At 38.8% G+C, this 16,519-nt stretch overlaps 1 protein-coding gene across 1 annotated transcript; it reads left to right on the top strand.

Annotated features, from left to right (window-relative positions):
- The first annotated feature begins 775 nt into the window (after positions 1-775).
- LOC110220573 (dnaJ homolog subfamily A member 1) lies at positions 776-14,302 on the top strand. The gene is made up of 9 exons (XM_021004623.2): positions 776-857; positions 2,682-2,822; positions 3,103-3,280; positions 7,287-7,391; positions 8,536-8,763; positions 10,565-10,679; positions 12,233-12,348; positions 12,652-12,752; positions 13,698-14,302. Exons 2-9 carry the CDS (start codon positions 2,691-2,693, stop codon positions 13,914-13,916), a joined length of 1,194 nt encoding a protein of 397 aa, XP_020860282.1. The 5' UTR covers positions 776-857; positions 2,682-2,690; the 3' UTR covers positions 13,917-14,302.
- The last annotated feature ends 2,217 nt before the right edge of the window (positions 14,303-16,519 follow it).

A 16,519-nucleotide genomic window follows, 5' to 3' on the forward strand; every position in this document is an offset into this window, starting at 1 on the left:
CTAACATACTTCTGTCTCTTTAGCAGAAATGTTCAGATCTCCCTTAAAAATCAACTTTCCTGACTTAAAAATAAGTGGATGAGAATCCTTACTAAGCCCTAGAGACCCAGAGGCTTTGGCATGATAAAATCAGAAGAAATGGGGACGCTTGTGGAAGGATCTGGAAGCCATTATTCAACCTCCAGCGTGTCGAGCTGGAGAGCTGCCCAGGGAGGGGGCACAGGACCCACCACCACCCTGCACCGGGGCGCCGGGGCCCCCCAGCCCGCTCTCTCCCGGCCAGGGGAGCTGCCGCCATTCATTGGTCCAACCAGTGCCCAGCTATGCTCCCCCCGCCCCGAGAAGTGGGGGAAGGAATGGGGCCGAGAACTTTAAGTCTCCCGGGGCCCTAGGCAGCATGACTGGGCAGAGGCCTCTCCTCTCTCCCGCCTCGCCAGAGCCTGCAGCCGCGCAGCCTCCGGCATCGCCTCCATCTTCTCCCCGGGTTAGAATATTCCAGAGTTCAGTCCCCGCCCCTCCTGGTTACCCGGGAAACCGCAGATAGGGAGGGGGAGAAACGGAGAGGAGGAGGAGGAGGAGCGGGGGGCGGGACTTCCTGAGGGTGACGCGCCCCGGCTCCTCTACAAAACTCGCCGGATGCGACGCCGCGAGCGGAACTTTCCAGAAAACTCGGCGAGAAGCGGAGGGTAGCAGCTGCTGCTGCCCGAGCTCCGCGCACAAGAACTCGCGCCCCCTTCCCCCATCCACTCTTCTTCCACTCCATCCCCCAACAACCCAACCGGCTTCTGGGCAGTACCCTCTCACCACACCCCGGACAGGCATTTCGACACCGGGCGTACCACGAGCGTCGCTCCCCGGTAAGTCCATCCCTTCTCCCTCACCGCAACTCGGCTCCCCGTCCCTACCCCGCCTCCCGCCCCGTCGGGGGTAAGGAGCCGTAGCGCCTACGAGACCCGGAGAAGCCGTTGGCATCTCTCCCGAGGGAGCGGGGGCCGGTGCCCCAGATTTCCGAGGGGTGTCGCCCCCGCTCTGCAGCCCGGGCGTTAGACAATGGGCTTGGCGTCCTCCCTCGCGTCTCCTCCGCCTGCCCCGACCCTCCTCCTCTCCTCCATCTTTCCGCGATGTTGTTCGCTTTCCCCCAATCCTCTTTCCTTCCCCTCCCCCCACCCCGGTCTCCTCGGTTCGTGCGCGGGGGGGGGGGCCGCACCTATTTGCTGGGGTACGGGGGCGCTGCGTGCGCGCTCCCCTCTGCGTGCGCGTCCCCGCTCCCTCGCAGCCTCCTCTTGGATGAGCCCTCCGTTGTGTTGGGGGGAGGGGGTGAACGCTTCATCTCCTCCCAGCGCTCCTCTCCTCCAGGCTCCAGAACGCTCTAGAGAGGTGGTGACCTCCAGTCAGGTCAGCAGGCATTGATTTAGGTCCTACTACGTGCCGTGCACAATGCTGAGCGCCGGGGATACCGAGAATGGCGGAAAAACCCGCAAATCCCGCTCCCCCTGGACCTCCCGTTCAAATGGGGGAGACAGCGCACGAATAGCTACGTGGAAACGGAATGGATCGGGAGGACGCTCCCGGGAAGCCTGCTGTGGGAGCTCCCACGTGAAAGGAAGCCTTGGGAGGTAGAGGAGGGAGAAGATCTGGAGATACGGACTCGCTTCCCCCGGCTTTGCCAAGGAGGGAGATGGAAAGAATCTCCCGTGTGCCTCTGCCGTTGGGGCTGTCTTTTAAAAAAACAAACCCCCCAAACCCTCGTGGCACGATAAGGCGGTCAGGTGACGTGCACAAATTGCACAGGATTAAGCTGTGGCCACCGCGGAAACCACTGGTCTTTAAACATCCGTTTTCATCAGGAGTCCAGCAATATTAAGCACCTGCTATGTGCCTGGTACTGTACTAAGTGCTGGGGATGATTAAAAAAAAAAAAGGCAAAAGACCAGTCCCTAATCTGGAGATCGAAATCTAATGGGGGAGACAACATACAATTGTATATAAGCAGAATACACTCGGGATAAATTTGAGATAATAAACGAGGAGAAGGCACTGTAGTTGAAAGGGATCTGAAGAAGCTTCTCATAGAAGCTTGATTTTAGCTGGGTCTTGAAGGAAAGCCAGGAGGTGTGGATGAGGAGGAGGAGAATTGGGGGAAGGGAGAGGATACGGTGAAGTCCAGTGATAGTGTCTCCCTTAGAGGCTTAGAAAAGAGGCTAGTTTCACTAGATACCTGAAGGGAGAGGGAGGAGAACAAAGGTGTAAGAAAACAAATCTATGTAGGGACAAGATTTTTTTAGTAGATAACGGGTAATACCTGGTTGTGTAGCAAGCCCCCAGTTCTCAAAGTCTCCAGTTTATTTACACTTCATTTTTTGCTTTATAACCACACATTTCCTCAGGGTGTGGGATGGGAAACAAAAAAGAGAGAGATCTCGAGAGTGTTGGTAAGAGTGTGAAATAATAGGAATATTGGAATGATTAATAGTTAAAACCTTAGGGTTTGCCTATGTGTCAGATTAATCGATATTTTCCATTATCTAGGTTTATGAAATGTGGCCAGATTTTTAGCTCAGAGGTTGGGTGTTGGCTTGATAATAACATTCTGAAATTTATAATCTGATTAGGTGGTCTCAATTGATTTTAAGGTGAATCTTTAGATTGAAAGTACCTTAAAGTTGTGGTTTTAATTGCAGGCTATAAAAATGGTGAAGGAAACTACTTATTATGATGTTTTGGGGGTAAAGCCCAATGCCTCCCAGGAAGAACTAAAAAAGGCATATAGAAAACTAGCCTTAAAATATCACCCAGATAAGAATCCAAATGAAGGAGAAAAGGCAAGTATTTTTTTTACTTTTAAAAAATTTTTACTATTTACTAAAGATAGTGAAAGAAAAAATCCTTTGATGAAATTAACTTTGATAACAGTTGTCCTGTTTTTGTTGCAGGTCCTAGTCTGAACTTATTTAAGTTTTGTTGCTGTTATTTACATAGCTGTAGACAGTTTTACGTAAATATATATTAAATGTGAAGTGAATAGAACTTAGATTTCAAAATCTTGGCTAAATCTTCCTAAAAGAACTTACTTTACAATATGGCCTTTTTTTTTTTAAATAGTTCAAGCAGATTTCTCAAGCTTATGAAGTGCTTTCTGATGCAAAGAAAAGAGATTTATATGACAAAGGTGGAGAACAAGCCATCAAAGAGGGTGGTTCTGGTGGTGGCTTTGGTTCTCCAATGGATATCTTTGATATGTTTTTTGGAGGAGGTGGAAGAATGCAAAGGGAAAGGAGAGGTAAGGTTTTGCCAATCTAAAAAAAGGATAAGAACAATGACACTAATTGGGAGAGCTCATTGTTAAGCTTCAGAAGTTTACTGAAGTATAGCAGTGTGTGATTGCAATATTACACTGACTTTAAAACGTGAAACTTTGGGGCAGCTAGGTGGTGCAGTGGATAGAGCAGCAGCCCTGAAGTCAGGAGGACCTGAGTTCAAATCCAGCCTCAGACCAAACACTTGGTGCTTACTAGCTGTGTGACCCTGAGCAAGTCATTTAACCCCAGTTGCCTAAAAAAACCATGAACACTTTAACTTCATAAATAGGCACTCCTCACCTATCCTGTGCATATTTGTAGATTAAAAAAAACAAACCTCAGTGTTGCTTGATTCTCGGTATCCAGTCTTACTGGATTTGTCTATATTTTTGAGAGATTCCTGATGTTACTTGACTTGAATTATCCTTTTTGTTGGCTTTGTGTCTTCTGCAATTTGAAAAGCATACCATTTTTAAGTCATTGACGATATTTTGAATAGCACAAGGCAAAAGAAAACACTGTTATGGTGCTTACTCAGCTAGATAATTCCCTCCAGTTTGACACTGATCCATTAATCACTACTCTGAGTCTAGTCATTGAGGATTTTTGTAACCTTTTGCTGTTCCCTCCCCATTGTTGCCCTTAGTTAATTTTTTTAAAAAAGAAAAAAACCCCTCAAAACATGCATAGTCCACCAAAAGAAGTTCCTAGCATTGTCCATGTGCAAAATGTGTGTGTCTTGCTTCATTTTCATCCCCTGTAGTAGGGTAGGATTCATCCTCAGCCCTCTGGACTTGGGAGCTTATCATTCATTTTCGTGGTATTGATCAAAGTTCTGAGTCTTGTTTTTCGCTATACTGAGTGTTGTGGCCGTTGTTTAAATTTTCCTAGTTCTAAGCTCACTTTACTTTGCTTCATTTCTTGTGGTCTTTCCAGTTTCTTCCCAAGCTGTCCCATTCCAATTATTTCTCATATCAGTACTGTTCTATTATATTCATATATTATTTAGCCCTAATCATTGAATGTAGATTTTACCCAATTATTTACCATGTAGCTCATCTCACAATTTGTCCACAATGAAATATGGAGCAACTTTTGTCAAAATGCCTTGCTGAAATCCAGAAATATAATAGATAAGGATAATTCCATAGACATCACCTTGATAAAAATCTTATTAACACCCTTTTGAAAAGGGGTAGTCATCTGATGTAGTTTGTTGATAAAACTGTTGGCTCTTGGGTGATCACAAATTCCTTTTATAAATGCTCAAATCGTATCTTTACTGCAATTTAAAACAAATTATTAGATCACTGTGACTTAAAATTGAAAGAATTAAAGGTCCTCATTGAAAATTGGAGTATTCAGTATTCTAGTATCTCCCACTCTCCATTATCTTGATTGATTTTTCAAAGATGATGGAAGATTGTTCAGTATTCTATCTCTTGTGTACCTTCAGTATATTTATGTATTTTTTCCAGGCCTGGTGACTTGAAGAACTCATTGAGCTTGGGTGTGTTCTCATAGCCTCACTTATTTGGGTATTGGTTCTCTTTTAAAGCTCTTTTAACTTGCTCTTCACACGAAGTATAACTCTTTAGAGCTTAGTAGAATTTAGAGTTGAAAGAGACCTAGGTTCATTTTGATCCGTCTCTCTCATTTTATAGTTGGGACATGGGCTTGTAGAGACCAGGGTATTGTGATATGGAGAGCTGGATTTTGTTGTCTGGAAGACCTGGATTCACATTCCACCTCATACTTGGTAATGGGCAAATCACCTAAGCTAAGCCGTTGACTCTTAAGTGGCCTGGTAATTTTCTCACAGGATTTTTTGCTTTTCTCTTTAGTTAACTCTTGCCAATCAAAAAGAGCAGTTGACCTCCTTTTATCTCTTAAATTATCACAGAAAATGCAGATTTTCATTATGATGATCTGAGTTCTAAATGGATTTTTCCAGAAAGTTATAGTTCCTTGTTTAAATTATGGAAAGTCTGGTGTTGAGTCTGGTGGGGCCTTTGGCTAGTTTAAAGCTCTAGCCTTTGGCTAGTTAAAACTCAGTTTTCTAGGTAAAGTAAGAGGATTGTTCTAGATGTCGTTGACATCCTTAGGTTCCATGTTCTATGATCCACTATTCCTTTTGTCTCTTATTCCATTGTTCTAGTCCTAGATCAGATCTTTGCTGCTCATATCAGTCAAATGACTGGAAGGTTAAGAGCTCTGGTTCACATTAATAGTTGATCCTAAAGGCAATCTTCACACGGTTGTTGTTTCTTTGTGTAATATGTATATTTTTTCTTTTTGGCAGGGCAGTTGGGTTAAGTGACTTGCCCAGGGTCACATAGCTAGTAAGTGTCAAGTGTCTGGTTTAAGACAGGATTTGAACTTGGATCCTCCTGACTCTAGGGCTGGTGCTCTATCCACTGCACCACCTAGCGGCCCTTGTGTACTATATTTTAAAAAGCAAAATGTATTCTAATTTAGTATTAGGGGTGACATTCAGATGGGATGAAATGTAACAATGATTAAGGGTGAGACTCAAAACTCTAGTTAAATGAGGAATGAGGAAATTTGGTTTGAGAGCAATTTTTCTTGGAGGGGAGAAAAACCTAGATTTTGGATGCAGTTTAATAAACATATGATATGCCCAGTTAACTTTGGGCTGTATTGATTAAGAAGCATAGTATCTAGTTCACTAGAAAGATAGTCTTGATCTCGATGCTGGTCAGATCACAGCTTGAATATTCACTAGCTCTGGAAACCACATTTTAAGAGTATCTAAGTAAAAATAAATTAGCACTCATTGTGATCTGTATAGTAAAACAATGTCATGTGAAAATTAATCTCTCTTCCACACCCCCAAGAGCCTAGGGAAAGAATAGGCCTAGTCTGTACGATATTTGAGAGAGCCCTCCAGCATATAAATGTCAGTATATTTGTCTTCAGAATGCAGAAAGAAGACAAATAGTTGTAAGGTAAGGGGTGGGGAGAGGACGGAGTGGCAGGGAGCAGAGTTAAGCCCAACAGTTAGTAATTCGGGCATTCTACTTCTGTTTAAGATTATTAACACTTTAGAAATTGCCAAATGGTGACTTGCTGGAAGTGTGTCCTTTTCATGTGAATTACTTTCCCAACCTTGTATCAGAAGAAAATATCCAACTTTATAATTATTTAAAATAAAAAATGTGTTCCAAATGACATGAAATAAGTACATATACACAATGTAGGTTGATTTGAACAGCGGTCTCCAACATAGAGCATCTTTTCCCAAACTAACTTGTACATGGAATACCTTGACATGTAAAATATGAGTATTGTTTATATAGGTTTGTGAAGTGCTTTGCCTATATTCTTATCCTCACAACCCTGGGAGAAAGTTATTTTATCACTGTTTTATAGAAGAAGCTGTCTTTAGAAGTTTAAATGACTTTCCTGGGGTCATGCAACCAGTAAGTGAGGTAGAATTCAGACTTTCCTCTTCCTAATTATAAGTCTGGCAACTCTGTACCACCTTAAAAATTCAAGAGACAAAAGATTATCTGTAATAAAGTTCAGGATGGGATTAAAAATTTTCAAGTGGGCTAGCGAAAAGGAATTTTGTTCTTAAATGTGTTCCTAGCTTTGGCTTGAACTTTCAAATATGTGATACCATGTGTTGTGTCCTCTTTCACTTGTGACAAATCTTAAAAGCTAGAAATGGGACCGGAGTCTAGGAAGTAAGAGGTTGAAAGTAATGTGCTGCTTCCTTTGTGCCCTCTTAAAACAGTTGTTTGGAAGTGGCTTTCTTAAAATTTCAGCTGTTCTCCCACAGATTCCCAGTTTTGAAGAAAATAGAACTTGTAGGGTGAAGGTGTCCAGTATTAATAATATGCACAGGATACACAGTGGAATCAGTTTTTAAAGATTGGTCATATTAAGTTACATAGCACAAATTGGAATTTATAACTGACATGTATAGATGCTTGAATAAAGTTATTCACTACTTGATTGCAGGTAAAAATGTTGTTCATCAGTTGTCAGTGACCTTAGAAGATTTATATAATGGTGCAACGAGAAAACTGGCTTTGCAAAAGAATGTAATTTGTGATAAATGTGAAGGTATGTTTAAAAATCTTTCTGTATAGTCTTATAATTACAAATTCCTGTTTTAAGAATCTTATTTTCACTTTGAGATCCTCAGTTATCATTGTGTTATGCTCAAAGAATTACAGGACTTTTAGATTTGGGCGCAGTAGCAACATGTTTGCCATCTTGCATCAGATGGTGCATCTAATCAACAGAAATTTTTAGAGGGTGAGAGCAGGAAATTGAAGAAGATAGATTGAGACTCTGCTGAGGAGGAGGAGTTAGCTTAGATGAAAGGACTTGTTGAGGATTAGATGAGATTATTTTATCTTCCTTACATCTAGGAAGGCCTGCTAGGATAGGAATCCTGGTAGAAAAGAGATATTTCACTTCCACCTGCCCATTTTTCCAGATTAAACTTAAAGGTTCAAGTGAGAAGCTTCAGCTTTCTATTAATTCCAAAATGAAGTATAGGCAGATTATATATGGATGGCACAGTGGTGGGAGAAAAGTGGGGCATAGGGGGAGGGAGGGAGGGAAGGAAGTATGAAGTGGTAGAAGGCTAGGTCTGTCATTGTAAAACCTTTTACAGTTAAGCTATTTGTAGATAGGTAAGAATTCAGGGTAGAAAAGAGTAGGAGTAGGCACTGGCACCTGTGCTCATAACACATGATCTGGGCTCCCCTTGTGCCCTGTGACCGGAGAGGTAGATAAGATCCATCATGCTGCTTGAATAAATAGGGTGATAGGACTTCAATCCTGGTAAGGTGAGCTAAGCCTTGCCATCTTTCCTGCTTCACCCTCTAGCCTACCCCGACATTGACATTGCTATTCTTATCAACTATCCTAAGTTCCAATAGCTTTTCCATTATGTAGCTGAACTACTTTTTATTTCCCACACCAGTTAGAATGTGAATGTCTTGAGAAAAGGAATTGTCTTAACCCCAGTTTTTATCAGGGTGCTTAGCTATAGTAAGTGCTTAATAAATGCTTTTTCAGTCATTTATAGGTAAGCCTGTACCTTACTTATATCTTCAGCTTTCTCAGATATTCCTGTTTCTGGTAGCTCACTGTAAGAAGATGATGTTTTGAGGTGTGTTGGTATGTACCTTTAATACTCAACTCTATGTTATAAAGCTATTTCAGTTATTGAAATTTTTATTTTTCTGTGGTTCAGGACGGGGTGGAAAGAAAGGAGCTGTAGAATGCTGTCCTAATTGCAGAGGTACTGGAATGCAAATAAGAATTCATCAGATAGGACCTGGAATGGTTCAGCAAATTCAGTCAGTTTGCATGGAATGCCAAGGGCATGGGGAGCGAATCAGCCCAAAAGATAGATGTAAAAGCTGTAATGGAAGGAAAATTGTTCGAGAGAAGAAGATTCTGGAGGTTCATATTGACAAGGGTGAGTATCTGGAGTGATTTTTTTTTTTAACCTTTAATTAACTTGCCATATTTTAAAAAGAAGCCCATGTTCCAATTATGTTCAGTCACCTTATGATTGTGAATATACTAGATAAATCATTTACAAAGTATATGCTTAGCCTTTTCAGAGTGAAAGGAGGAACCACTTTAGTAAATACCTCATAGTAATCATATTATTCTGAAAGTGTAGATACTAGTTAGAGTGATGGTTATAGGATGCTTACCAGTAGATTTAAATTTGCTTGGTAAGCAGAGAAAGAAATGTCTGGAAGCCTAAAGTGGCCTTTTAAAAATTAATAATGCCTGGGTCTAGTAGAAAAACTGGAATGGCAAACCAGTAATTTCTTTAAAACATGTAATATATGCCTTTATTCAAATTCATATAAATTGTATAACAGGATCAAGGAAAGGATCTCTCTGTAGCATTCTCCTATAGTATTTAAGCCCTAAAAACTTTAATTCACATACTACAGAATTGTCCTTTAATTGAGCAAAGCATTTTTTTGGTCCTCGTACTCAAGTTTTCAAAAGAAAAGGATATGACCTATTTTTTTCTTAAGAAGAAATTGGTGTTATGGATTTAACGTGTATTAAAAATATGGAGGGAACAAAAACATGTCTTTGTTCTGTTGGAAGTTGTTGAAGTGATTGGTTTTACTGTACTGAATTGTGTTAGGAGTTCATTGGATCCTACTTAATTAGCTTCTTCCTCAGCTTTATTTTGTAATTAAGTAATTAGACAATTAAAAATGTGGACACAAAGAGGGACATCTATTCACCTAGCTTTTTCTGTAGCCAAAATGGGGTACTACTAGAATCAAAGCCGTAGCAGTTTTGTGTCACACAGCTCAAGCCTATATGGCCTAGTGCAGAAGCGACAAATTCACACAGCCAAATTGGATTAAAATATAATTGGGAAATGTTTAACAAAATGAATTAAAAATGTAGTACAACAGAATGTTCATTTGTGTTTTGCTAAATCCACATGCATCCTGCAGGAATCCCTTTCTCACTGAGTTTGACACCATTGGTGTCATGGATAGGTAACTGGTCAGAAGAATTTGAGTTCCAGGAATAGAGCACCAACCCTACAGTTCAAATCTGGCCTCAGACACTTAATAGCTTTGTGACTCTTGGCTGGTAACCCTGATTGCCTCCAAAAAGGAAGGAAAAAAAAAAAGAAAATCTGAGTTCAAAACCCACCTCACCTGTTGGCCATTGGAAATTTAGTTAAATGCCTTTGACTCTAACAGACTTAATTTGAAATGCTCTAGAAAATTAGTTTAGGTATTCATTTAGTCAGTTGCCAGGTAGTAATTTCCAATGATAATTTAGGAGTAAAAGTATAGTACAGAAGTATTGATTGCTACCTTATGAAACTATCAGACATTCATAGACAACAAAGCATTTAGACTAGACTGAAAAACTATTAATAATGAATTTTCTTATTTTTATATTAGTTTTACAAGAGACTTGAGTCAATATTTTTATTAGATTGTGATTGCAGTACATGAAGCAGAAACTGTCCTATGTAATCTGTACCACATCTTTGGCAGTTTCTAATTAAACCAGTATTGTATCCGGTATTACAGTGTGAAGTTAACAAGTAGAGAGACTTGGTTTCTTTCCTTAGGAAACTTCAAATATAGGTGTTGTGTGTAAGTTGATAAGTCTTGGGACTTCCTATTCCCCCTGCACCTCCATTGCCCCTCCAGAATTTTTTTTTTTTGGGTGTTCTAGAATTGTTTCAGGACCAACATAAAATGCGTTACTTATTTTAGGCATGAAAGATGGTCAGAAGATAACATTCCATGGTGAAGGTGACCAGGAGCCAGGACTTGAGCCAGGAGATATTATCATTGTTTTGGATCAGAAGGACAATGCTATATTTACACGGTAAAAAAAAAAATTACATGTATAATCATTCGAACATTGAACTTCAGGTTTATGTATAGATAGTCCCGTTACTTCTAAATAGGGTCTAGCTTTAGCAAGAAAGAATAAGCTAAATAAGTTTGTTTTTTTTCTTTAATATTTCTAACCGTTGATAATAGTTTAGAAGAGAAAATTGTGATGGTCCATGAGCTCTTGATGACTGGGCTAGACTGATCTTGAAAAAGATCATAATGGGAATCCCCATTCTGCTGAGTTGTGCTGAAATCACGGTTGTTAGTTAAAAAGTGCTAAGTTAGGGCCTCTCTAACTGTGGATAAGTTAGAATTAGGGCTACCATTTTTCACTTGTGAAATGAAGGCAGGTATACTAGATTGGAGATTCTTAAGCTACCCTTTAAATCCTATATCTTTTATTTGGCAGATGGTCATTCAGCCTCTGCTTGAATAGTTCAAAGATGGGAGATTTCATTATCTGATGGTGTAACTGATTTCCATTTTTGAAGAGCTTAGTTATTTGTGTCAAATCAAAATCAGCTTTGTAACTTTTACTCTTTGGAAATCGTCTTTGAAAAGTATATTCTAGTAGTAGAGATTTCCAACGAAATGCAGCACTGTCACACTTTTATCTTTGGCCCAGAAATCAATTTCTTAAATTTACAGTAAAGGGTATCCTAAAAGTCTTAGTAGCTTAAGACTGTACTAAGACTTTCGGAACATCTTGTAATGTACTCTTAAATTCCATGGAATTTTCTTTTTTAATGTCTTTTCAATATTTGTATCAGCAGCAAAATCAATGTGACTAATATTATACTAGGTAAATTGGTGAAAGAGAAAGATAGTGGTGATGTGTCTAAGTCTTAAGCACTTTTATTCTAAGAATGAATGTTTGATGAAATTGGTACCATATTTCTAGTAACATGTGATGTGTTGAGGGGGGAGGAGTAGGGAGTGTGATTTTCATTTTAAGCTAATGCGTTAATACTAATTTCTTTAAAAAGTAGATTAAAACTTTAATATTTAGGATATATGCTAATAACTTTTGTCTTATGACTTCTTAAAACTCAGTCTTTAGTACTCATCACGTTTGTGAGAACAGATTAGCAAGCTTTTGAACATTTTTCTTATTAAGCATTTCATATAGAAATTTTTGTTATTGGGATTGGAAGAGAGGGGGATAAGTAGAAGTCCATATGTAAAAGGAAAAAATTGCTTTATTTGGCACAGGTGGTTTACTTAAGGGGAATGGAATGCCTGTCTACCACCACCCCTGTGTTTTTTAAATTATTTTTTAAAGCGGCCTAAGTGTACTTCTTGAGTATGGAGTATTACAAGATAACGTTCCCCTACTGTATCATTCTAAAGAATTATTTAAATTAGAGTAAGATAACTCAGAAGGGTCATTCTTTAAAACAAGTCCTTGTATCTTAACATTAAATGATTGTAAATAATTTATCTTACAGATGAACATTTAAAACTCCATTTATTCAAACTAATTCAAATTTTTGTTTTAAAAAGCATTAAGTAGGTGAGATACACACTTTTTTTTTTTAATAGACGAGGTGAGGACCTTTTCACATGTATGGATATCCAGTTGGTTGAAGCATTGTGTGGCTTTCAGAAACCAATAACAACTCTTGATAATAGAACTATAGTCATTACTTCTCATCCTGGTAAGTAATCAGCAGTTAACCACATATGTAATCCCTTTAAGGGAACATTTAAAGATGGTTGGATTGGGGACAGTGGGAGAGTTTGGGCTTTGTTCCTTGGTTGGCAGTCATTTGTAGTATCTTATAATGTAGAAGAAATTTTACGTGGTCCTCTGGCAGCTTCCTAAAGGAAAACACCACAGCTTTGAAAGGACCAAAACCAGTTACTTTTCCCAAATATGGTCCATCTGGTTATCAAGGATCCTGTCTCTTCTATTTACCCCCTTCTTTCTTCCAACAGTGACCATATGTTGTCCCTTTTAGGTCAGATTGTTAAACATGGAGATATCAAATGTGTGCTGAATGAAGGTATGCCCATTTATCGCCGACCTTATGAGAAAGGAATTCTAATAATTGAGTTTAAGGTAAGTTGCAAAATGAATGTCTTAAGTACTTGGTAACACTGAAAGTAGCTCATGTAAGCAAAACAATTGACTTTGGAGGGAGATTGATTATATTATTCACCTTTATACAAAAACAGATTTTTAAAGTTTCCTAATAAAAGTTAATATCCTAGGTTGCAGAACTTGAAAGAAATCATGTTAGTCCAACATCCTCTTGGAAACAAGTCCAGAGGGATTAGAGTGAATTGCACCTTGTGTCTCTGTTGCTCTCTTGGTGTCTCTCTCTCTCTCTCTCTCTCTCTCTCTCTCTCTCTCTCTCTCTCTGTCTCTCTCTCTCTCTCTCTCTCTGTCTCTCTCTCTCTCTGTCTCTCTCTCTGTCTCTCTGTTTCTCTCTCTCTCTCTTTAGAATTAGAACCTAGTTTCTACTTCCAAATTAGTGTTTTTCTTTGTGGATTTTCGACTACCACTTTGCTAAAAGTGACATGCTATAACAACTTGGAATTCAAATAGTCTCCTGAAAGGAAGTTTTATTAAAATAGGTTTAAAAATTATCAAACTGGGTTTTTCTTGTAAATAATTTTATGCTCTTAGAAAAGAGGGTCTTTTCATAAATCTCTTTGAGGATCAAATGTAGTACAAAGTTTTTGACCTATATAGAAAGATGGATTATACTTTGTGAACTAAAACATCGGGGGAGAGATACTAGTGATGCCAAAAATAAAATACCAGTTGATTTTGGAAGGATCTTCCATTTTTCATATGATGAAATTGAGGCCCATACCACATTGTTCTCCCATGTTGGCATATTTGTATTCAGTATTTTATTTTGTTCCTAAAACTATTTGGTATGGGCCTAGAAGGAAGCCGAGGACTTAGTTAATAGTATTACCATTCTTATAGGAAAACTTAGGTGCTCTTATCTGTGATTTTAGAAACGTAGGAATAATAAAAAACCGTTTTTTGCAGGTAAACTTCCCAGAGAATGGCTTTCTTTCATCAGATAAGCTATCTTTGTTGGAAAAATTACTGCCTGAAAGAAAGGAAGTAGAGGAGACTGAAGATATGGATCAGGTAGAACTGGTGGACTTCGACCCATCTCAAGAAAGAAGACGCCATTACAATGGAGAAGCTTATGAGGATGATGAGCATCATCCCAGAGGTGGGGTTCAGTGTCAGACCTCTTAATGGGGGCCAGTGGATACTCTTAATTGTAATGCTGGCTTTTGTATGCAATAGTGAATGAGTGAAGGACTACAATCATCTTAACACTCACTACTAGCTATTGTTTTTGTTGTAATATTCAACTATAGTTGTGTTTTAAAAAGTTAATAAAATCAGTAATATAAAATGCTGACTTTGCAATTTATGATGTTCAGTGTGCAAGATAGTTAATTATTTCCTTATGGTAAAGAAGCCCCCAAGCATTTTTTCATGACTTGTACTTTTTGTTTCAATGTGTATATGCAGTGGATTAGACTGAGGTTTGATTTTTGATTGACTAAATGTACACAAGCATTTATAATTGTTGAGCTCTGAAATTAAAATTTTGTACTGAATTCACCATCAGAAAACTTTGATATGTTGATGTTTTGGTCTGTATGGTTGTTTGTCAAATTGGGATTTGTGATGCTTCTGCTGTATTGCCTAGGTGTTGTCTGTATTTAACAAATAATTCTGATTACATGTATTGCTGAGGGTGAATTTAAACCCCATTCTTTAGAAAGGTATTTTATTTACAGTTTAGAATTAATTGCTTTTCTGTTTTGCCATTGTGCTGTTATTTAAAAAAACAATGCTAGTCAAAACCAGCCCTACCTCTGGCTCTCTCCATTCACTGTATTTGGGGTTTGCTTGGTTTGGGAACTGAACTGGGGAAGAAAAGAGATAACTCCTGAATGTTGTTTGGGGAAGAGGTTCTTTATATACAGTGAATGCAGGGTGACAGCCACCTAATTTTAAGTTTATTTTGCTCTACTTAGACTAGTTTGTTTTACTAGATTACAAACAAGAAAGGGGTTCTTTTTATGTACAGTGAATGTAGGATGAGAGCCACTAATTTTTTATTTTGTTATACTTAGGCCAACTGGCTTTAATGTTTGTTTTAACTAGTTTAATGCTTGACCAGGTTGCAAGCAGTAGCTGTAAATGTTTCTTTCTAGGTTTATATCTTCATCGTCAAGATCATATAATCAATCTGTAAATAGTAGAAGCTAAGTTATATCTAGGCATCTTTACAACATATTGTAATTGCAATTTATTACCAGATTTTCAGGAGAAAGTGTGAAGAAGTCTGCCTTGGTAAATAAAATGTTTGATTTAGGATGGCGCAGAGAAACTTAATATTGGATACATGCAAGCAGAAAACCTGAAAGTACACAGAACATCTAATTCAACTGCTTAATTAAGAATGAAGAATAAAACTACAATAAATGTAGACAGTGTGACTCCACAAGTTAGAGAAATGTCTTGGTGGATTGTGGATCAAAAGGGAAAGAATTTCTATCTTCTCTACGTCTTACTCTGTTAGGCTTTTCCAAAAATTTACTGACATTCCACATCCTGGTTTTTGCCAGCTCAGTGGCATAATCCCAAAATGTACCATGTGGCAATGTGCTTTAGTATTTTTCTTTTAAGAAGGGCTAAAATAAGAGAATGACTCTATCATATGTTGAGACTTGGTTTATTAGTGTTATTAAATCTAAACATGGGAGAGGTGAGTAGGAAGGTACAAATAGAAGGGGTTTGACTGGCTTGATTCTTTTGAAATTTTAACGTTTTACGAACTATTTGCATTTGGATTCATGATAAATCCCTTCCTTGTAACAAGCAAAGCAGATGGACATATTTACCATGTGTATAGAACCTGTGGTCCTCTTATCTCTATAGGAAGGGGAAGCTTTTTTACCTGTCCTTTGGAATGAAAACTGAGCCAAGCATTAGTTCCCACTAATAATTTTTTTTTAATCTTTAGTCGTGATGTGAAGGCATCTCTTAAAGAAAGATCTGGGCACCTCTATCTGTTTTCATGGACTCCTGTTAACTTCAACAGGGCTGAAGCTTAACTAAATGTACTGATGGTTGTGTGGTGTAGTTCTGTGGTTAGGTTTTATACCAATATAAAGTGGGTATCATACCTTCATGGGGCAAGGTAAGAAATGGGTGAAGGATCTGGGAAGATTAAATGAAAGACTTGGGAGGGGTGCTTTCCCCTTTCTCAACTCTGGATAGATTCGTTTGCCTTAATCACCCACCCTGCCCCTGGTTTTGTGTATCTTGATAGCTTTTTTTGGTTAAAACGAAGAACAAGCATGAAGTTGATCCTTAAGTGGTAAATTAACCTGGTTAAATAAGTGAATTCTGATTAATGAAATAATGGCTAAATTTAATCACTACTTAGTTACCTAGGGTAAACTTTTTAGAGATGAAGTTCAAACTTAGCATATCTATAGCCCTTGTTACTCTTCAGTGTTCCTGTGTACCCTAACCTACTGCATTCTAACCACTACTCTTCTATAACTCCAACAGGTACAAGACATTTCCCTAACTGTTCATACTACCCAATTAGTCTGGCAGGTGCTTCATGAATAGAGCTAATTGCTCTCAATACCCTTTCCACAAAAATTTGCTTTGAGTAAGTCACCTTTCTGAGCATTAGTTAATGGGGATAAGACTCTTGGGAGTTAAAAGGTAACCATAGAGACCCCTTCTAGGCCATGAATGGTCGTTCAAGATTCACTTAAGTATCTAGTGAGGAGGAAGCAGTTACTTTTTAAGGTGGCCCAGTTATT

The sequence above is a fragment of the Phascolarctos cinereus genome, unplaced genomic scaffold (assembly GCF_003287225.1).
Source record: "Phascolarctos cinereus isolate Bilbo 61053 unplaced genomic scaffold, phaCin_HiC Scaffold_4;HRSCAF=312, whole genome shotgun sequence".
Taxonomy (NCBI): Eukaryota; Metazoa; Chordata; class Mammalia; order Diprotodontia; family Phascolarctidae; genus Phascolarctos; species Phascolarctos cinereus.